This window comes from Camelus ferus, chromosome 9 (genome assembly GCF_009834535.1).
Source record: "Camelus ferus isolate YT-003-E chromosome 9, BCGSAC_Cfer_1.0, whole genome shotgun sequence".
NCBI classification, from domain to species: domain Eukaryota; kingdom Metazoa; phylum Chordata; class Mammalia; order Artiodactyla; family Camelidae; genus Camelus; species Camelus ferus.
The window spans coordinates 80,187,909-80,210,141 of record NC_045704.1 but is presented as its reverse complement, the minus strand read 5'-3'; the positions used below and the strand labels follow the sequence as shown (position 1 = coordinate 80,210,141).

Sequence of the window (22,233 nt, the reverse complement as noted above, 5' to 3'; positions counted from 1 at the left end):
ATTAACTCTTTCCTAAGGAGTCTGACCCCTCCCTCAGGGCCCTCCCCTTACCCCAAGCTCCCTCCCTTGGCTTCCTGCCAGAATCCGAACGTGGCTATATCCTGGGGCCCCCTGAACTGCCTAGGACTTCCTAGCCTCAGCTTGGGCTACTCCCATTCCCACCCCCCAAGGCCTCGGCACTTTTTGAAAAGCAGGCGAGCAAATGGCAGGGGCTGGGACCTGGGTCGGCTGCAGCTGGACTGTGGCAGCTCATCCAGCACCTCCCCCAGAGCTCCTGGGACACAGACCAGTACGCAAGCGAGCGGCACACCCCCCTCCCCCATTTTCCCTTCTCGGACTTTCAAAAGCTGGGAGGGAGGCAAAGGAGCCAAGAAGTTTGGGGGGAAGAACCAAGTTTCTCTGATAAAGGTGTGTACGTGTGGGAGGGAGGGACAACGGGTTCCGCCAGGACGAACAGTCGTTATTTTTCTCTGCCACACGGGCTTCTTTATATGGAAAGGCTGGTGATCCCTACCCTTGAGCCACATATTTGGGCACTTAATTGCGCTCCAGTCTGTATTGCTCTTTAATTGTTACTAGCATCTAGCTAAGGGTTGCTCTAGTCATCAAAATAATAGTTTCTTGAGAGCAAGAGACAGTTATGTTAGGCAATAAATGGTTAATAGCTACAGCATCATCAGTACCAGGAAGAGAAGTAAGAGACCGGCGTGCTTCAGAAGACAGACTATTGAGACAAACTAAAGGGGGTGGGGCTACAACAACAACAAACGTAAAACAAGCCTCTGCATCTGTTTGTCTTCCAGAATTACAAAACACACATACTGAGATGGGGCAAAGCTGATAAAAGTTACAAAACAAAACAAAAAACACAGTTTTTTAAACAAATATACCGGAGTTCCACATATATTCAGCGTGGTGGTGTTCTTCAAAGTAATTCCCTGTGGGAGGCCACACACTCAGTCTAACCTAGTGTGAAGAATGTCCAGAACCCAGGTCATGCTCCAGCAGGGCTACTCCTGTACCTTTTCCCAGGCCGACAACCAACTAAAGCCAAGAAAAACAGGCTTTAGCAACAGGAAATTCAGTCAGTGGGAACCAAAGCTACAGGGAGGAGGAAAATGGGAAAATGTTTTGTCTTAGAAATTGCTTATGCAAAGTAGAGGAAAAAATTAGGAATGTAAATGCAAATTTTACCTTTTTTCCTCCTCCCCCAATTACCTGGTGATGCCCCAGAGTAGTAGGGTGCACTCCTGACAACTGCTTTGCTACTATCATTCCAAAAACCTACCATCCACTGTACTCAAACTGAATGTCTGGTTCCATTCTGATCAGCAAATCTAAGTCCCCATATTCCTGGATACATAACCTCTCCCTTCTCCCTGGATAGGCCTCATCTTCTGCATGTTCTCAAAATATACACAAACAGTTGCAGTAAAAACTTGGTGGAAATGTGATGCTATGTGGCTTTTGTTAAGGGAACCTCTCTAAACCAGTTTAATCTGGAAAATCCACTTCAATTGGAGTTGTTATTTTCACCTGTGGCTGTCTAGATGTCTAGAATGATCTTCCTATTTTTCACCAGTTCAGGTCTTTCTTGAAGCCTTCCCCCAAACTATCTGCATTTTTTAGAATCTGACTTTAAAGCAGTAAGGTTGATTTTAGTATGGGTTCAAATAGCACTGAAGGCCATCTGAAAGTTAACTCTGGCCAACAACATTACTGGAACAAACCTAGTCTCCCAAGGTAACTACTTTGGAGAAGAATGTTATAAGCCCTATATTTTTATAGTTCTCATTACTCCATAGTTTCTTGGATTCTAAAATTAAGCATTTGAATTTTCTCTAACTTTATATATTCCAACTAGACTGTACTCCCTAAGGCAACTAGAAATATGCCTTAAATTGAAACGCTGAAATTGGTCAGTCTAACCATAGAACAAAGGAATGGCTGTGGCAGGTACAATTGATTCTCATTATTTGTGGATTCTATATTTTCAAGTTCACCTACTCACTAAAATTAGTTAACTTCAAAATCAGTACCAGTAGCACTTTTGTAGTTGTTCATGGATGTGCAGAGTGGCAAAAAAAAAAAAAAAAAAAAAAAAAAAAGTCGCCCAAAGTTCATGTTCCCAGTTGAAGTGGAATCAGATGATGTTCTGCCTTCATGTTTCAGCTCTTATTATAAACACCCTTTTCATGATTTATTTTGTGGTCACATTTTTTGTGCTTTTTGTTGGTGATTTCAACTGCTTAAAATGGCCCCCAAGCCTACGTAGTGCTGAAGTGCTCTCTAGTGTTCCTAAGTAGAAGGCTGTGATGTCCCTCCCTTAATGAGAGAAAATTCCTGTTAGGTAAGCTTTGTTCAGGTATGAGTTACGGCTCTGTCAGTGGTGAGTTCAATGTTAATGAATAAAAAATATTAAATAAAGCGACTTAAATAGAAACATAAACAAGATTATGTACTGATTGGCTGGCAGAAATGTTGTGACCAGAAGCTTGCAGGAACCTAACTCTGTATTTCCCCTAGGAGCAATGTTTCAGTATGTGCTAATTCAATGTTTGCTGGCAAGTTTACAGAACATAACCACAGTGAATGAGGATCAACTGTAAATTCTTATACATAGAAATGCTTTTTGATGCATTTGGTTTTTGCCTGTACAGGGCTTAGATCTACCCTATTTTTAAAAATATACTCTGTTCAAGGGAGAATTTTAGTCAGCTCAACTTATCTTATGGGACTGTCCAGGTTTGTTCTTTATTTACGAATCTTCCTTTCTTTCTTTGATTTCCCAAGTAGTAAGTAGTTGGTAGTTCTATTTAAGTTACAAACTCATGAACTGGCATTCAGATTGTATCAGTCTTTTGTGAATTTGGAGCGAATGTGCCAAAGTTTGCAAGTATCTTGTGAACCTAGGTAAGTCTAGCATCAAAGTTCTAGGTTATAAAACAGAACAGGCACTAGAACTAGGCAACTAACAGAAGCACAACCATCGAGGCACAAATGAAACACATAGTCTTCAGCAGTGTAACTTCAAACCCAAATATAGGAGTGAGTCCTCCCAGAAAACTCCTTTCCCTCTGGCTGGGAAACCACTGCCCTAGGACACCATAGGCTGACTTCAGCAGTGTGGTAAATGGATACAATCAAGCAAATATTCTGCTGAAGAAGGTTAAGGAAGTCAAGAGGTCTCTGTAGGACTTGGCAAAGAGGGCTGATTTCCTCCCAATTATACAAGTAACCAAGGGCTTTAGATGGACAAGAGACTAAGAGTCTTTACAAAAGTCTATATGGACTAGGGAGATCGACCAGGTAGGCTGATGGGGTTAGTAAGTGAAAGGCAAAGGCCAGAATGTTTGAATCTGTTTGCACAACAAGTACAGAGTGTAGTATAGCTAACTGTCCCTCAAAAGGGTGAGAATTTGAATTGGCCTTGAATGCAGGGTGAAACACTGAAATTCCTCTGGTTCCCTATTGGGAACCAGGATAAAAGCCTTTCCCACGTGTACGGAAGGAAAAGCATTCAGAGTTAAGTCTATGTGAAATATTATCCAAGTTCAAGGTACAGGGGGTTCTTTCATTTCTCCTTCCTGGCTAGTAACTGTAACTACTTGGGCCTTGCTTTTTGAGTGATAAGTAGAGAAGATAGATGTTTTTCTTTTTGACAGAAATAGAAAACCCAAAACAAAACCTTTGAACCACCCAGTAGCCACTGAGTAGAGCAGTATGATCCACAGAGAAATTGCTCAAACTTAAATAAAAAAAGAGCTGTTCTTTGCAAGTTCTTCTGATAGTCACTGAATCTATAACAGTTAAAAGTAGAAACCAATTTCAGAAACCCTGAACATTCTCATCAAATAAGATCAAATACAGTTCCACATCTTACCTTGAGAACAAAAGCTGAAGAGAGGGCTCAAAAAGGAGAGACTCAGACAATTTAAGAACAAAACAGGTATATTTCTATTGGACTACCTGATACAGAGGATAGTGTGGTATGGATGGATATAGTATGAATGACAAATAATACAAATATATTTTATTTGAAATAAACAAAAATGTTTACACAGCTCAACAGGTCACTTGGAAACAAACTCTTGCTGACTGTATTATTAAGCAAAAACAAAGCTGAAGCACAAACACCCTTCTTTTTTGACATGTATTTGGAGGAAGACACTACTTGGTTTTTAAAAACTGACCTTCCCTTAAGGCCTGGTCATAGAAGTGTAAACAATGTAAATGAATCCACCATTACCAGTTGTCATATCATATCTATGTCACCTGTGTATTCTGAGATCACACCTATACCTGCCAATAAACCTGGGAAGGGATGCTATATCACAGTTACATTTGAGTTCTTGGCAGGCAGGACTGAGGAAGAGTAATCTGAAATAAGTTTTACATGCTATTTAGAACAAATCACTAGTATTCCCTTAAATAACAGGTTACAATAGAAAGATACTGCCTGAAAGTTATCCTTTTCACTTTGGTTCATTTTTAGTTTTTGTGTGTGATTTACACAGTTGTTTGATTCATTTGCTTATAGTACAATCCTGCCACAAAGTATTAAAGCACAAGATACCTATTATTCCTTCAACACCTGCATTTTTCAAGTTTTATACTCTACTATATCCCTAGCATGTCAGCAGTTTTTGAATATTAAAAAAATAATAAATGGGTAAAACTCTTTAAAAAATGCAAATGTCTATAACTATAATGGTACTAGATGGGAAGGAGACAATGAAGGAAGGGCAAAAAGCAAACACGTTCCTGTGCAGGGAATGTGGTTCAAGTCTTTGGATTTAAAAACAACTTCCCCAGAGAAGCTGGCTATAATGGAATTTCCAGAAAACTTCCTTTGCCTCCAAAAAGGACCTGAAAAGCCCCAATCCAAAAGTTTGAAAGCTCTAGTTATGTTACAAGTGATGATCAAAGCAAGTGGAGGGAGAAGGATGAATGTGTCTTCCATTCAGCTACCGTTTATCGCATAGCCTCTTTAGCTGTTGGTTGATCAGAAAAACCAATGAAGTACCAGAAGTGCTTTGAAGGTTGGGGTAGAGAAGTACTGAACATGTTACCTGTCTATATCAGTAACAAGGCTTCATGGCTAGGAAAATTTTCTAAACAGTAAAATGACTCCAGGATAGATCTCTCTCCCCAGCATTAAATGTGGTAGAATTAAAAAGGAAAAGAAAAGAAAAGATTTACAAGTAGATATAGTGAAGACAGAAAATTACAAGGCAGAAAACACAAAAAGAATCAAGACAATGCTATAGGTTCAACAGTATTATTCCATGAGGCTAGAAAACCTGTTAACTTTGAAAGCCCTAGCAAAATATCACTCTTGTTTATAAATCACTTATTTATCACATGACCACACGTTGAATCCTTTCTTTCCACATACTGAAGAATCTTGCATTCAGCCTTTAAGCATTCTGCATTTCTTTGCCAATCTTGTAGCTGAGTATCTTGTTCCAGTCGATTTTGGTGCGGGTAACTGGAAGCTGCCGGCGCAAGGCCTTGAATGTGGTGTCTGACATTGTCTGATAGTTTTCACTAATTGCTGTCTGCAATAGATAATTGAAGATAAGTTGCTTGAATAGAAACCTGATGGTTCTGAATAGGAAAGTAACTCCGTAGTCAAAGGACATGCTTGAGTCCCCTAAGAAGGACATGCAGGCCATAATATTTCTAGTGAGCACCTCTCCAACCTCTGAAGCAAGTTAAGAAGCCCGCCCATATTATTTCTAAAACTAGGGCTAAACAAGCATCCCCTGCTTTTCTAAAGTTTGCTTTATGTCACTTTATTTTTACTAAAGTAAAAAGCAGAAAATAGCGTTCAGCATTTGTTTTGCAGTGAGGCTGTTAAAGGGGCAGAGTCCACCCTGAGCAGCAGCAGCGGCTCCATCAAGGTCCTTCCCCGGTAACTACACTCAGCAACTCAGCATCAAGCATCCAGAGCTTTGAACTGTATCTGTGAGCATCTGTGCTGTATCTCAATGTATTTTGTGCCTATGTTAGCAAGGTGTGTCCTACAAGTAACTACTTCTCTGCTTTGCGCCATTTGGCCTTAGGAAAGGTTTCATGGGAACGCTCTACTTTGGGATAGCAGGGAAAATCTGCAGTGCATTCAGTGGCGAAACCCTGATTGTAGGCAGAGTGCCAAGTTGCAAGGTCTGTAAAGTCTCCATATTTAGTAACACTGAGCAACATGTATATTTATGTTAAAAGAACAGAAAATTCTGTTAAATATGTTAAAAGCAAAATAGTAAGGCATTAGATTGAGAAAAATTAGTTTCAAATCATCTTACCTGATACTCATTTTCTGCATGCTCTATGATTTTAATAAACTCCTTGGCAGTTTGGACTTCATTCTAATAGAGAGAGGAGGGGGGAGAAATCAGGATTTTTAAAAAGGTGTATGCAGTGAATAAAAAGATACTAAGTCCATCTTAACTAACATCTGTATAACAATTTATAATTTTTCAAGTTCCCATGAATATTACCTTGATTCTCACAGCAACCCCGTGAAGTAGATCTGCGGTTATTATTATCACCTCCATTTTGCAGATGAGAAAACAGAATTCTCTTAATTGTCTCAATTGAAATTATATAGCTTTTAAATCTTAAAGATAGGATCTGAATCCAGGTCTTCAACAAAAAAAAACCCATGCTTCTTTCCACTCTACCACAGTATGCCCAAGGCATCATGACACATTGAAATTTTAATGCCTTGAAAATATCTCTGGTTTAAAATGATATAAACAATGCCCTCAGACATATCAGTCATATGTCTTAAGCTCAGATACTCCTCTGTTTACTACTTATTATGCTAAAGCAACCAACTGCATTTTGTTTTACATGATTCAGGTACAAAATGAACTGAATCTCTTTCTTCCTTACAGTATTTAGTAAAACAGAATTAAAGGTAAGAGAGTAAGATTTAATGCCTAGGGCAGCAGTTTCAAGATTCTTTCAAATAGTCAAAACTGCTTTCTATTCATAATAATACTAAGACAAGCCTACTTGCCTTTTTCACTCTTACTCTCGTGTGTACAGTGTAGTTTCATAGAAGCTACATGAGGTGTGATGAATTCCATCACTTTGAGGGCTAATGTGTGAGGCACATATGAAAATCCAGTTGTCTTTTATTATGTCAGACATTATACCCTTTGAGGAAATGTAAATCAATGACTTTTTTTTTAAATATAGCTGTTTTCTGAAAGTGTTACTTAGGTTAACAAGTAATGGGTTTGTTTTGTTATTTTTAAATTAATAAATATTTTTAACATTTCTCAGTTTTAATCTTCACTAAGGTAAATACTAATTAGATATAACACACAAACAAAAGCAATAACTTCTAGGGATATAAAGAAGTACTGAGAATGCATAAAAAATTATGTCCCTTCTTTCCAGGTATAGAACACAATACTTTTTGATTGGATATTCCTAAAAATACTCAGTTTCTCTAATAATATGGCTGTAGCCCTACAGGGTTTAGTTTGGCAAACTTTCCTTCCTCCTGGTATTTATCTATTGAAATATTGCTGTCCTTGAGCAAATCTCACAACTGAGAAAGAGGGAAAGAAGTTTGAATTCTCCAGAGCCATTATCACTACTCTGAGTCAAAGACTGTAAATTAACAACAAATCTGGCTAGTTATATACTGATTATATTATATGCCAAAATCAAAGCATTGAAAACAACCTGAATTTCTAGTGGCAGAATCAGTACTCAGGATCAAAACTATTTTTTTAAAAGAAAAACAAGACAAAAGTGAGACAGATATTAAATATTCCACACTCACCGAAACAGTTACTGAATCCTGTACATCTTTATGACTAACCAACTGAACATTGCCATCTTCATAATAGTGAACCTGTGTGAGACAATGTTTGAGCAAGTTATGTGTAGGTCACATAGAAACTTATTGCTTAGAGCCCAAATGCATGCCTTAAGCCATCCTCAATCTTACCAACTCTACATGAATAATTAATATCACCAATAGTAATTTACAGTGGTGGTTTAAATTCACAGAACACTTAAATTTAAGAATTCTCTTTCCTTAGCAGGAAAAACTGATTTTTAATTAAAAAACATTTATTATGTGCTTACTGCATTCTAGGCACTGTGTGCTAAGTCACTGTGAACAAATACAAAGACCTTAAAATAAGATTCCACTTTTTAAAAGTATTAAAATAGTCAAAATAAAATCAATGAATGTTAGTTTTTCTCTGTGAAAACCAAGGAATTTTAATGGGTCCTAATCCTTTACACACTTCTCCATCTATACTGTCATTAATATTGGTTAAGTAGAGATCTGACTAGGTGCAGGAAAGCTTTATTAAGAGTTAAAGACAACATTGAAAACAACTATTCTACTGGTAAACCAAGCTACAAAAATAAGACAAAAGCAGTTCTGAGAATGTAGGGTAAAGTGGGGTGCAATAATTATGATGACAATTAGCAAGAGGGAGGATTACACAAGAGACAGACTAACCATTCAACGACATGTAAGGCTCAGGAAGTTTTGGCAACTTACACGATAGGTTCAGTCACCTTAATATGGCTAGAAACTGGCCAGACAGAATAGGATCAGAGTATCCTTTTGTTAAGTGCATTTGAACAGGGTCTTGAAAATAGGAGTTGTTATCTACGTGAACAAGGTAGAGAAGGGTATCTAGCAAGGGGATAAAAAGTACAAGAGAATGAAACACAATTGATTTAGTTTAGGGAAGAACAAAGAACTCACTGCAAATGGGTACGTGTGGAAGACAGTGCAGCAAAAGACACTGCTATGAAGTAAGTTGGAGATAGACTGTGAAGAGCAAACCACCTTAAAAACCATGTTAAGAATTCAGACTTTACCCTATTATAGGTGAGGAGACTCAGGGAAAGGGAATGTTGCAGGAAAATTACACTTGTGTTATGAAAAAAATAAAGTGGAGGAGCTGAAATTCAGAGTATAATGCTAGAACAGTAATCCAGGTAATGTGTGCTTCCTTCATCTAGTCCATACTACCAGGAGACATTTGAAAAAGGAATGTTTTATCTCTATAAAGCAGAAGAGAAGAAAGAAGCAATAACCTGCACTACTCTAGCTGTTATGTATTGACTCCTAACTGTGTGTTAGACCCTATATAAAACATTTTAATTATTACTTACATTATCTCATTCAATCTTTGTAAGAATTCTGATAGGGACTACTGTTAATCCTGTTTTACAGATGAGAAAACTGAGGCTTGAGGCAATTTAATAACTTCTCCGTGTTCATATATCTAGTAGTAGAAGCTAGGATCTAAATTAAATTAAAATTCCAAAACTAAAACCTCATCCAATATGCATAATGCCTCCCAATGTGATGCTCTATCAAAAAGTTAGAAATTCCCTGTTCCAGGAAGAAGCAAAGTGTCTCATTAGGGACTTACTCTCCTAAGATACCATTAGAAGAGTATAAAAACAGCCAAGCTCCATCTAGGTAGAAACTATGATCCTATTAGCAATAGAAGGAATTCCCTGGGCAACATGAACCCACTACACAGCTTGTTTAAGGGACAAAAATATACCATTTTAAAACGCAAGTCTTGCTAATCGTTATTAAAGCAAGACTTAATAATAGAGGTACAATTATGTACTGATATTCTCAGTTATCAGTAACTCTTTAACCCAACCTTAGAGTTAGTTGGGCTTAAGAATTAAATCACCCTGAATTTTGAAAATCAAATCTGCTAGGATATCAGAAGACTTCAATCCAGATAGGTATCAAATAAGTTAACAAGCTCTTTATTCACCTGCCTGTCAGTCCCAACACCAGCATTAGAAATCTACTTTGCTTCGTTAATAACATTTGGCCATTGTGTTTTATTTACTTGATTTAAAAACTCTTGCATTACTGTAAACAAAAAGATAAATAAAACAAGCCCATTCATGTAGCTTTTTTCACAACTAAGAGTTAACTTAAATACATATGTACAGATTTAAATGAGACAGTATACACAAAAGGCCCTAAGTTACAGTAGCTGCTATATAGTCATGTCTTAACATTTATTTTCTTCTTCCCTAGAACTGCTGTTTGATAATTCCTGGAAAGATCTTGGGTTATCTCTGAAAGAGAAAAATAACAAGCAAGCAGGACACTTCATATGACTATCCTTTATCACCCCAGAATAGTTCTCTGTTTGACTACAGTACTTCTCCAGAAAGGAGGCTTTTATTTCTACTCACTTCTATTTCTATTCACCATCAATTTCCCTTTGCATCTACATACAGTTGTTCCTTATTTCTAATATCAGAACAAATACCAATTTGCAGGTTGGGTCTAAAATGTGTCGTTTTTAACATGGTCTATTAACATGTTAGGATCTCACCTGAATCTTAAGTACTCCAACCACCTGGGCTGTAGGTGGTGTGATGGTGAACTTCCATTCTGATCTCCAGCGACCATTCCTATTAAAACACACACACAACACTGGAGAATTAATAATAAGCATATGAAACAGGTAATTTGCCACTGAGGCAGAGAATTTGGGAAAGAGGGGAAAAAGAAACAAGTCATTTCCAGTTTGACAAATACAAAGCACTATCCACTCAAGTTTAAGTTTAGTTCCAAATGGAATCATCATAAGTCTTTCCTAAGTTATTCTGACTTTCATTTTTCATTTTTTCATCTTGGAGTAGAAAACTATGCCTATTCTGTTCATGGGAGCCTCTTCCACAAATGGACGGGCAGTCGAGTTATGCAACTAACTCAAGTGTTACTAACCAAACCCAAGTTAAACTCAGATTTTCCACTGGGTACTTCATTAATCACTTATTCTCACTCAATGTAAGAGTAATTTTTTAAAAGATAGATTATAAAATCTTAGATTTGGAAGAAATCTAAATGATCACGTCCAAATCCCTCATTGTGCAAGTAGGGAACTAAAAAGCCTCTAAGTCAAATAACTTATCCCAAGCTAGTTAGATTAAAAACTAAGTCTCAACTGCTGGTTTGGTTTCTTTCCAATATAGATAAAAGAGAACATCTACTTTCTTACCAGAAGTTTTTAGGCTGAAACTGGTGGCTTTCAATACAAGCAATAATGGTCTGTTGCCCATCTATAGTTTTAGCATAAACCTATTGTTAAAAAAAAAAAAGTTAGACTCTTGAAGACATAGTTAAACAACAAATACTGTACAAAAGCAGTGTGCTAAATCCTTGGGGGAGATGAAGTCAGACAGGATGAACTTACAACTCCTAAGAGGTCATGGGATACGAACACAAAGCACAACCTAAGTTCTAGAGGAGATAGTGGTACAATGAATACAGAAGGAAATACTGCTCCTGGTTTAGGGTACAAGAGAGAGGTGTCTTTTAGGCTGGACCTTATAAGACAAATGAGATTCTGATAAGCAGAGACTGAGAATAAAGATGAGTGAGCAGTTTAGGTAAGAAACTAGGAGCTGGTTTCTTTGCCACTGACTGAATGGCAATTAATTCTGTCAGGCCAGAGGGTGTGTGTGAAGTGGACCTGTGGGAGACAACATTGGATTGTAGACGTAGGTCATGTAGTAGAAGATGTAAGGTAAGAAGACTGAATTTTGTTCTACAGGCAATGGACTGACACCAAAACGGCATGACCAGAACTATTATTTTGGGAAAATTATCAATACTAGTGTACAAGGTAAAATGGAAGAAAAGTTGAAAGTTAGTTAGGAGGCCACAGAATTAATCTAGGCAATAAATTAGGGTAGTACCAACGGCTATCAGGATGCAGAAGCACCATCAAAAGCCTGGCAATATATTCCAAGTGAAGGGCAAGAGCAAGGAAGGAGCTAAAGTACTTGCAAGCCTGGATGACTAGAAAGACGGTGGTGTCATTAACAAATTGGGAAGTTCAGATGGAGATGTCCTGCTAGAAGTGAGAAACACCAACTGTTCCTTAGTGTAGAAGAGGTGAACAGAAATATAATCACTAAAGAGAAGCGCCCCCCAAAAGCTTTATAGTCCACAAAATGCTTTTCAGTGTATTTTCCTTTGGCTCTAATAAATATGGTGAAACATGTTGTTATTATCTACAGATGACATTAAACTATGAGTTTTAGAAAAAGAAATACAGCAATGGAGAATGCCTACATTTATGAAAAAAGTAGGGAAGAAAATAAGTAGAGACACAGTAAGAATAACTAGAGGGTGCTGACAGCAGTCTAAGAAAAGATAATTTCTAGAAGTAGCTTGTTCTGTGAAGTGCCATACAAAAGTCAAAGGCCAAGAAAAGGACACTGGGTCAGGCACTTCAAGAACCATTAGTAACCTCAGAGAGCAGTTTCTGAGAATAGGGACTGAAGCCAAAATTCATAAGGTTAAGATGTGGACAGGTTGGGGGAGGATATAGCTCAGGGGTGGAGTGTATGCCTAGCATGAACAAGGTCCTAGGTTCAAGTCCCAGTACCTCTCTTTAAATAAATACATAAACAAACAAAAAACCCAGTAAATAAAAGCCTAATTACCTCCCCACAAAAACAAAATTACTTAATTAAAAATCTTCAAAAAAAAAAAAAAAAGAGGTAGATAGGTAACAAGGAAGGCACTAGTAGGAGTCAAATGCTCCCTGGTTTGGTTGTGTAAAAGAGAGAGAGACGAGGAAAGGGAGAAAGTGAGGAGAGGGAGGAAGGACAAGGTGGAAAGAGAAGTAACTTACAGGAATTACTATTATGATCGAAGAACTCCCCACCACTCCTGCAAGGACAGGAGAAATAAAAATATTTCTAGAAAAGAGAACTATATCAGAAGGGAAAACAAAGTCACAATTAAGTATCTTGAAGTAGATAGGATTATATGAAATCAAGAATATGGACCCTTCTTTCTCAGACTGAAGTACAAAGGAAGAAGGGGAAGATTTGAGTCTCAATCCTATTAAAATGTGGAGAAGTAGATGCCTGTCTAGGGACAAAGGGAAAGAAAGTTTTGGAACATAGTACAGTTGACCCTTGAAAAACATAGGTTTGAACTACATGGGTCCACTTACATGCAGATTTTTCTCAACAGTAAATACTACAGCACTACATGATCTGTCATTGGTTGAATTCATAGATGCAAACCATGGAGACAAAGAAACTATGGATATGGAGGGCCTACTATAAATTCTACTCAAATTTTCAACTACACGAAGGGTTGGAGCCCCTTACCCCTGCATGGTTCAAGGGTCAACCGCATATAGAAAATATCACAGGGATTACTGAAGTGAAATTAAGAATTACTAAGCAGGACAACTGAGGATAAGACACTTTGGTACAGCAGACACTGTTAGAACAATTCCATGACTTTCTGTAGCTCATTTATCAGCTAAGAGAAGAGAGAAAAGGACACAGCAGGGTTATTCAGTGTGGAAGCTCTCCAAATTAATAAGTAGTGACAAATTTTGAATAGGTAACAAATTATAAGCTGAAAGTATATTTAGGAACGAATAGTCAATTTCTAAAAGAGTGTGTGTATCATGTCTCCCTTTGCAGTACTGAGTTCAAGATGAAATTCTGTACTTACCCACCATCATGGGTTTTCACCATTATTTAAAAATGAAAAAACAAGAACAAAAATCAAAAATATAATAATAATTTACACAGAGCTTACCTTGTGTCAGGTACTTTCTAAGCACTTCATACACATCAATATTATAAGCAACATTTTTCTTAGTAACATATTACATAATTTTACAAAGGAGAAATCATGACAGAATCAAACTAATCATATTTTTCCCACCAAGAGGTATTAAAAGAAAGTCAAATTACCCTTGATTTTTAAAAAACTGTTTAAATATTTCTGATTATCCAATGAAATAATCTAAACTATGCAGAGGTAGCTTTGTAAAAAGATTTTTTTGATGGATGTAAGGCAATTTCTCATAAATAAATAAGACAAATGTGAAATAGGATACACTGAGATTTAAAAATTTTATGCACTGGGATTTTCAGAAAGAATTTTCCATATAAAATTTTCCATTTATACTCCTTTCAAAAATAATTTAGGGAATAAAATACAGACAAGACAGTAACTAAAAAGTGATGTTTGTGATTGGCCTAAGTCTCCAAAGGGTAAGGTAAATTTAAGAAATAACATTCTAATAATAAAGCAGGCAGATACTTAACAGTACAGAAGCCGTTGGAATAATGATCTTTCACATAGGCCCTTAAAGCACTGTCACAGGATTCTCTCCAAGACTTCAGACTTCCATCTATTTCTTCTGGCTGGGGGTCACTTGCTTCTTTCCGTAAGTGATCAAATTTAAAGGAAATTTTGTTTCTTGGATCTAAAAATCTGCTATTACCCAGGTCACCGTGTTCTGTAATTAAGACCTTCCAAAGAATAATTACAAATATAAGTAACTGTAAAAAAAGACAGTTCTTGTCACATTTTACAAAACAAAAACTAAAGATAATTAACTTTACATTTAATCAGATTTTTCTTTCATAATTGACTTTTCAATCAATTCAATTTCTTATAAAAATATTATGTTTATGGGTTCATAAATTCATTTCAACTCTAAACTGCAGTATTTCCCTCATCCTAACGATACCCTTCATTTCTTGGTTTCTGTTTACTATACTACCTATGTGTGTACTATATACACAGCTGTAATAACATATGTACAGTTCTGTATTCTCTTTTCACATATTTTATGAACCTTTTCCAAAGTCATAATATTTAGCATTTAAAATAGGTAATACAGTCATATTCAAAAATGAAAAAAATACATATAAAGTGAAATCTTTTTCTCTTTTATCTCCCATCCACCAGATTCTAGCAAATTTCCCCTTCCTCACAAAAGTAACTGATTTTATTAATTTAGAGCAAGACTTGGCAAGCCGTGCATGCAATGCCACCTGTTTCTGTAACTGAAGTTTTGTTGAATTCAGCCCCACTTGTTTGTTTGTAACGTCTAGCGCTGTCTATGGCTGTTTTCCTGCTACAGCAGCACAGTTGAGTAGTTGGGACTGACTCTACGTCCCACAAAGCTGAAAATAATTTACTATTTGACCCTTTACAGAAAAAATTTGCTGATTTCTAATTTACAGAATTCTTTCAGTGTTTTGTTTTTTTTAAACCAAATACAAGCAAACATTCTAAATTCTCCACCCCTTCTTTTATACAAAAACTACCACATGATACTGTACTTTTTCTTTAAAAAAATTTTAATATACCTAGATCTTTCCATACTGGTACTTGAAGAACTTCCTTGTTTTTTATTACAACTATATGATTCCACTGTATAGATGTACATAAATTTATTCAACCAGTCTCCTATTAATGGATAGTTGGGTTGCTTCCAAACTTTTCCTATTATGAACAATACTGCAACAAATGTCCTTGAATGTTCATTGTGTGCAAATTATGCACATGTGCTAAGCATACTTGTGGGATAAATTCCCTGAAGCGGGACAATTGGGTCAAAGGGTAAATGTATTCATAATTTTGATAGAGATTGACAAACTGCCCTCTATCATAGGATGTTGTACCAAGTTACAAGCCCATCATCAAAGCAGAAATTCTAACTGGCATTTCTTTTCACCTTAAAAAAAAAAAGTCATTTATATTTCCTCTTCTGTGAACTGGATGTTCCTATCTTTTGCCCACTTTTCTACTGAGTCTCTGGTCTTTTTCTAGTTGAACTCTAGAGATCTTTTACATGTGTTTTGAGTATAGTTGATTTTCTGTTATATGCAGTGACGGCATCTACTTTAATAACTCAAATATCTTTCCTTATTTTCCTTATGTGTCTAAGTAATATTCTGTTGTTGTTATGGCTAAGAATGTGCTCTCCTTTTGACTACATTTTTAAGCTGGCTACCACTGGTATACAGGAATGTTCTTATATAACGTATCTGGACACAGCCCTTGTTATTTCAATAATTCTTCTGTATTAGTAAAGAATACAATATCAGCTGTAAGCAGTATTTTTCATTTGTTTTTCTAGTATGTTTTATCTTTTATACTTGTAATTAATCTATTGTCATTGAGAAAATTAAGATCAGCACAAATATAAACCAAAACAAACAAAAACAACAAGCAAAAACAAATTCCTGTAATCCCAACATAGAGAATTAACATTTTGGTGAATATTTACCCACATTTCCATGTCTATGCTTATCTGTATACTACTTTATTTCTGAGTCTTAAGATGCATACGTTCCTCCCAACCCCTCAATTTAACATCTCATAAAATGAGATACATCTTACACTTGACATCATCTTAGGACTGTGTCATAGTTTGTCAGTGTTATTTCTTAGTGGCTCATAAAATAATGATGCATCTTTCACAGGATTTAAGATGTATTGATTCTAACACAGTATAACTTTTCTTTAAATATCTATTTAAAAAAATAAACTAGCATAATTCTACATGTTTATGTTTTAGCTTAATATAGCATGAAAATCTTCCCACTTCAATATTTCTATCAGTTTTCAATAGCCACACAGGATTCTGGCCTACAGATATTTAATTTAATGTTAGACATATAGATTGTTCCCAGTTTTTCACTATTATAAACCTTGTTTCAGGTAATCTTTTTACACATTTATATGCTTATTTCCTTAGGATAAATTCTGCGTGGACTTGTAGGTTCAAACAAGATTCAAGACTTTTAAAAGGCGTTTGGTATTTGGTGTGATACTGCCTTTGAAGTACATATTAATGGATTTGCAAATCCCTGTCATATAATAACTGCAGTAATAATGGGAATATGTAATTTGCTTTGTTCCTGTATCTGTACAGGAATTCCTGTTTTCCCATCTTAAATATGTCTCCTGTTATTCTTACCAAGGGGAATTAGAGACAGCTAGAAAAGTTGTATATAACTCAACTTCCTTTATTTCACTACAAAAGCTAAGAAAACTGAGACATGAATTTATTCAGCACCATCTGTTCTACAGAGTTTCTACTACCTTCCAGGCAAAGTCTATCTAATAGGAACAACCATTACCTGATCTTCATACCCTTCTATCTTCACAGGTGTGAACTGATCCATGTTATACTGGGCAAATGCACTGTTTTTCAAAAAGTAAAAAGGGAGAAGAAGGAGAGAAAAGAATTATATATAAATAAATACAATAGGTAGTTCATGTAACAGTGAAAGAGAATGTGAAAACACTCCCTGGAGCTTTTTCCCTTTCTCTCCAGATAACTGATGTTATCGTAATGTCTTCAGCTTTCTGAAGGAAGTCCTCCATAGAGATCTCAGAAGTGCCCCAAGCTCTGAAATTACCTTTCCCTCTCCACTCCTAAGCTCCAATAGTTGTCACTTGGACAATTCCTAAGTTTTAAGCAATCTTATTGTGAATTACCAAAAGTTTTACTCATTTAGACAGGCATTTTCAGTAATTTAAAAGAATCTTCAGTTGATGCACTGTTTTAGAAATAGCCTCTTCTTTATTCTGGGCTCTCTGAGGCAAAGCAGAAGAGAGACCATAATAAAATATACTGAAAGGCATTTGACATGAGAAGAGGGTGAGGTGAGAGTTGAGCATGAGTCAAATCTCAGAGGAGAGCCTAAGGTAGTGTAGAGGCTATTAACAAAAGGGATATGAATAAATAACCAAAGTACATGTCTAATATTATTGCTTGTTTATTTGTCCAGTGTTAGATTTATTAAACTGTATTTTCTATGGCTCTCTAGTATATTTTACACAGTAAGCTAAAATGCAAAATAAGGCAAAAGAAAGACTGAAATAAGCTGCAGTAAAAGAAAGCACAATTCTAGTATCAGTCTTTTCCCAGAACCTATTTGCCAAGGGAAAGAGTTAAACATGTCTCCAGCCCATTTTAATTGATTAAAATATATGTTAGGCCACTGGTTTTAAGTAGAGCATTAAGCTCTTTCTAGACTCTTCAAGAGAAACCAGAGTAACAAATATTTAAACTTCTTCAAATATTTAAGGCTAATCTTCAATTTTCTCATTTTAAGTTATTGCTGTGCTTAAAATTTTAAATAAGTCATTTCCTTAATCACCACATCCCCATGTAGGAAAATGAGTCCTAAGCACACTGTCTCTTCAGAAAGGAATATAAATTAAACATTCACAGAAAGTGGATTAAACAATACAAAAAAAAAAAAAAAGAAAAAGAAAAAAACTTAAGGAATATAGAGTAAGTATTCCACTATAGGATATGTCCTAAGACTATAGATTACAAACACTAACACCAAAATGTGTTACCACCTTATCCCATCTCAAGCAAATGGTATTTCCAGTCTACCAGTTGCATAGGCCAAAAATTTGTAATTATCCTTGATTCTTCTTTCACACCTCACATCCAATCAATCAGTAAATCTTGTAGATTGTACCTTGAGCACATATTCAGAATCTGACTCCTTCTCACTATCCCACAATGACCGCTCTAGTCCAAACCACCACCATTTATCTCTGAACTACTCTAGTAGTCTTCTAAATAATCCTCTTACATCAATCTTTGTTCCCCTGCACAGAAGCCAGTGATAATTCTAAAACATAAGTTTCTCTGCTCAAAACTCTCTAATAACTTTCTATCTCTCTCAGAATAAAATCTACTCTTTAACATGGTCCACCACACCCTAAGTAGTCCAGAAGTGTTAGGAATTATCAGACAATGGTTCTAGTGATCAGAAGCACAGGTGAAAATCTAGGTAAAGAGGGTAAATCTTCTTTCAGGAGTCATTCAGGATTCCTTCATTTCATATAGAAGGTAATAATGATGACGGTGATTACTAAAACATTTACTGAACACTTACTATGAAGACTATGGCCAAGGAATTGAAGTACCTCATTACAGAAATAAAACTGAACTCTTCATCACTACAGAAAACCAAATATTTGGACATAAGACAATTCTTCTTTAGCAAGAAGGTGCTCCAAGAATCTAGAGAGTCTGTAAGAACCAGAATATTTATAAATACAAAGCTTTGTTGTCAGTGCAATGGAAGCATCTGAATACATACTAAATTCTAATGTCACTCCTAATTGGAAATGGGACAATAAGCTTAGCATGCAGTCACCCTTAGGTCCTATCATTCCACTCCTACCCTCGATTTCAGTAATGTGGAGTGCAGAGTAAATTTATTTTGGGTGGCTCTCAAGAATGAAACTAAGACCAACATGGCAGGCAAATCAAAGAACTTGCCTTGTGAAATAGTAAATTCCTTATTATTAGAAGCATTCTGACTGGATAACCATCTGTTAATAGAATGTAGATGAGATTCTTTCAATGAAAGGGCAGAGGGTAGACAGGGGTGCAAATAGCAAATCATGAGCATCTTTTTCTATATCAGATTCTATCCATCTAAGAGAAACCAGTACTAGAAAATATCTTTAGGATGTGCCTAAATCAATGTAATATAAAAGGTCAATGTATATAATTGGGGCATCACTCATGATGACAATTATAGTGACACTGTGCCAATTTTACATTTGCAGGATTTGGTTCTAAACTAGCACTATAGCTAGGGCAGAAGAAGACTGTTTCCCAGGCAGCAATTCTTAAAACATGTTCTACAGTTAAAATCTAAACCAATTAAACATCAAACCAAATGCCTTTATGATAATTATTTGTTGCTCTGCATCAAAGTCTTTGTTCCACCTCCCCACCCCACTCTTGCATGTCATTATCCAATTCTGGTTTCCTCTACAAGGGAACTCTGGGCCAGCTGGATAGATAGTAACTGAAAAAAGCACTCTGTACTGAAGTAAAGCAGAGTAGCAATAAAGCCAGAGAATGGGGGTGGAGTGGTCACAGGAGCTGGAAAGCTACACAGCATTTAGATTTGAGGAAGACAAAAAACCCAACCTACCAACTAACCAACAAAACACCCATTTAATGCTTTTGAGGACAAGGACAAAATGAAAATGATACTCTAGAAAGACTAATTAGCCTGACAGTGATAAGGAATCAGTGAGTAGAATAACCATGCTATTAGTGTATGGTTAACTCTATTAAGGTACTTTATGAACATCAGCCATTCTTTGGCAATGTGAGAAATGTGATCATTCCTCAATAGCAGCCTACTCTTTCCGTAACTAGCAGTTATAGAAAAAAATTCAGCCTGAACTAAAAGAACTATAGAGGAAAAACTAACAGTTAACATTAAACTCTGATTTAATAGGGAAAATCTGGGCAAAAATAATAAGTAAGACCATATATTATAAGTTTTAAGGAAGTAAACATTTGGCGGTAAAATGGTTTCTCCAAGGGGGGGAAAAAGTTGTTAAAACCGACTGCTTTATTTTGAAGTATTTTAAACTTAGTTTTCAGGGTACTAGTTTACCATCAACATGGTTTACTCAATATTAGAATATGATGTAAGTGGATTTAGAAAGCTACTTACTGTGCTGCCCCTTCCCTGAGAAGATTGTCATTATTAAGTAGTAGCCGAACATCTGTGGAGGAAAACAATGATAAAGATGTTAAAATTAAAATGTTCAGTAGAAGGCAAACTTGAAATTTTAGCAGATTTCTAGGTTAGATTTTTAGAAAATCAGGCTTTGCAAGATTAGTCTTTGGATATAATATATACACAGAGATACTAAAAGTGTACACAAAGACATGCTCATGTTCATAGATTTGCATAGGTTTGTGGTACAATAATCCAACAAATTCTCAAGGAATTCCAAAACAAATGAAAAATATGTTTTATAGAACATTACAGTTAGGATTATTAATTTTGTATCTAAAAAATCCTTTAAAATTAGATTAAGAATTGTACCATTTTCTATACCATCAGACCGAGAAAGCTGGGCACAACTCAGTCAGGGGCAGTCAAATTGCTGACTGTATTTTCCTTTGGAGAATCTAATGTGAGGGCCTATACAATCTTTTTAAAAGGCTGTGAGTCAAGAGTCTAGTCACTTTTCTTTAGGAAGAGGAGGGTCCTTATTACTAAGAAATGACCAAGCATTAACTCTAAGAGAGAAGGCTAATTATAAGCTAAAGGCAATGGATTCTTAGTTTCTGAAAGGCCTGGCAGAGGCCAATGTGTAGCGTGCCAATAAAAACCAGCCCTCATGCCACAAGTAGCTTGCCAACTCTTAATCTAATGCTTTGGTATCAATTATTCTCATAATATTCCTGTACAGTACATTCAATTGTCAGATATAAAACAAGGTACTTCTAACTACAAAGGGTATTAATTTTTAAGTCAAGAATTTATCCGAGCTAATCAGCTGGACAAAGTTCAAGTCGAAGGAGAATTTCTAAAAGCTCAGTTGTTGAAAATTTATATTTGGTCAATATGAAAGAAAGATGAGGGAAAGAATAGCTGCATGTTTGTCTTGCTGTTAGTGCTCAAAAACTGACGCATAATTGTGTCTATAAAGAATGTCCAGATTTACTTCTGTTGTATTATTTTACCCCTTGTAAATAATATTTATATATCTTCCCAGTAACTTTCCCTTTGCATCATTAATTTTAACCAATGGGGATTACTGATGTGGGACTCTGGGCCAGATGCACACAGTTCCTCTAAGCAGGTAATCTTCTAACATAAAACCAGAATTTCAAAATAAATATTCACTAAACTGAACCAAGATGCACAAAGACTATGATTTTACTTAAGGGGAACTTTAAAATGAATTCACTTATAACTTAAATAGGGATTATGATAAGTGATATTATCATGAAGTTCAAGATGCCTCATCTACATTTTTTATTCTGTAAGTTTTGTTAAGACAGTGAATAGTATGGAAGGTTGTAAGTATATTGGAATAGTGGTTCCCAAACTGGCTGTGATTCAGAATCACCTGGGAGAACTTTATAAAACAGATTACCCATCTCATGCCAGATAAAACAAATGAGAATCTTAAAGAGGATGGTAACATTGGAATCTGTATATTTAACAGGCTTCCCAGATACAGTTAGTTCAGTCCCAGTCGCTCTACAAAGTGCCTATGCTATGGCACTTACTGACTAAAAGCACTGAGGGGATTTAAGCTATGATTTATAATGACAGATATAAACTATGAAAACAATTTAATATCATTTCTACATTTATCGATATTAAACTACTTTAAGTCTTTTCTCACATAAGCTAGGCATCCTAATTTATGGGTTAAGAGAATGCTTTTCACTCAGACCTGGGTTTAAAACCTAGCTCTGACACTTTCTGGGTGATATCAGATAAGTTATTTAACTTCTCTGAATCTTGATTTCCTTAACTACAATGTAAGGATTAAAAGAGACAGGAAGCACTCAATAAGTGCTTGTATGTAATTAAAGAGGGTTTAAAATAACTAAATACTAA

General features: G+C 36.0%; 1 protein-coding gene across 1 annotated transcript in view; it reads right to left on the bottom strand.

Annotated features, from left to right (window-relative positions):
- Positions 1 to 3,933: 3,933 nt before the first annotated feature.
- Positions 3,934 to 22,233, bottom strand: part of CAPZA1 (capping actin protein of muscle Z-line subunit alpha 1) — a 38,827-nt gene continuing 20,527 nt past the window's right edge. Inside the window, exons 3-10 of the mRNA XM_006182888.3 lie at positions 20,323 to 20,374; positions 16,951 to 17,014; positions 14,119 to 14,325; positions 11,031 to 11,110; positions 10,362 to 10,440; positions 7,802 to 7,873; positions 6,306 to 6,368; positions 3,934 to 5,561 (exon numbers count right to left, since the gene is read on the bottom strand). Coding sequence (XP_006182950.1) covers positions 5,421 to 5,561; positions 6,306 to 6,368; positions 7,802 to 7,873; positions 10,362 to 10,440; positions 11,031 to 11,110; positions 14,119 to 14,325; positions 16,951 to 17,014; positions 20,323 to 20,374 — 758 coding nt within the window. The 3' untranslated portion in view covers positions 3,934 to 5,420. The remainder of the gene's footprint in view (positions 5,562 to 6,305; positions 6,369 to 7,801; positions 7,874 to 10,361; positions 10,441 to 11,030; positions 11,111 to 14,118; positions 14,326 to 16,950; positions 17,015 to 20,322; positions 20,375 to 22,233) is intronic.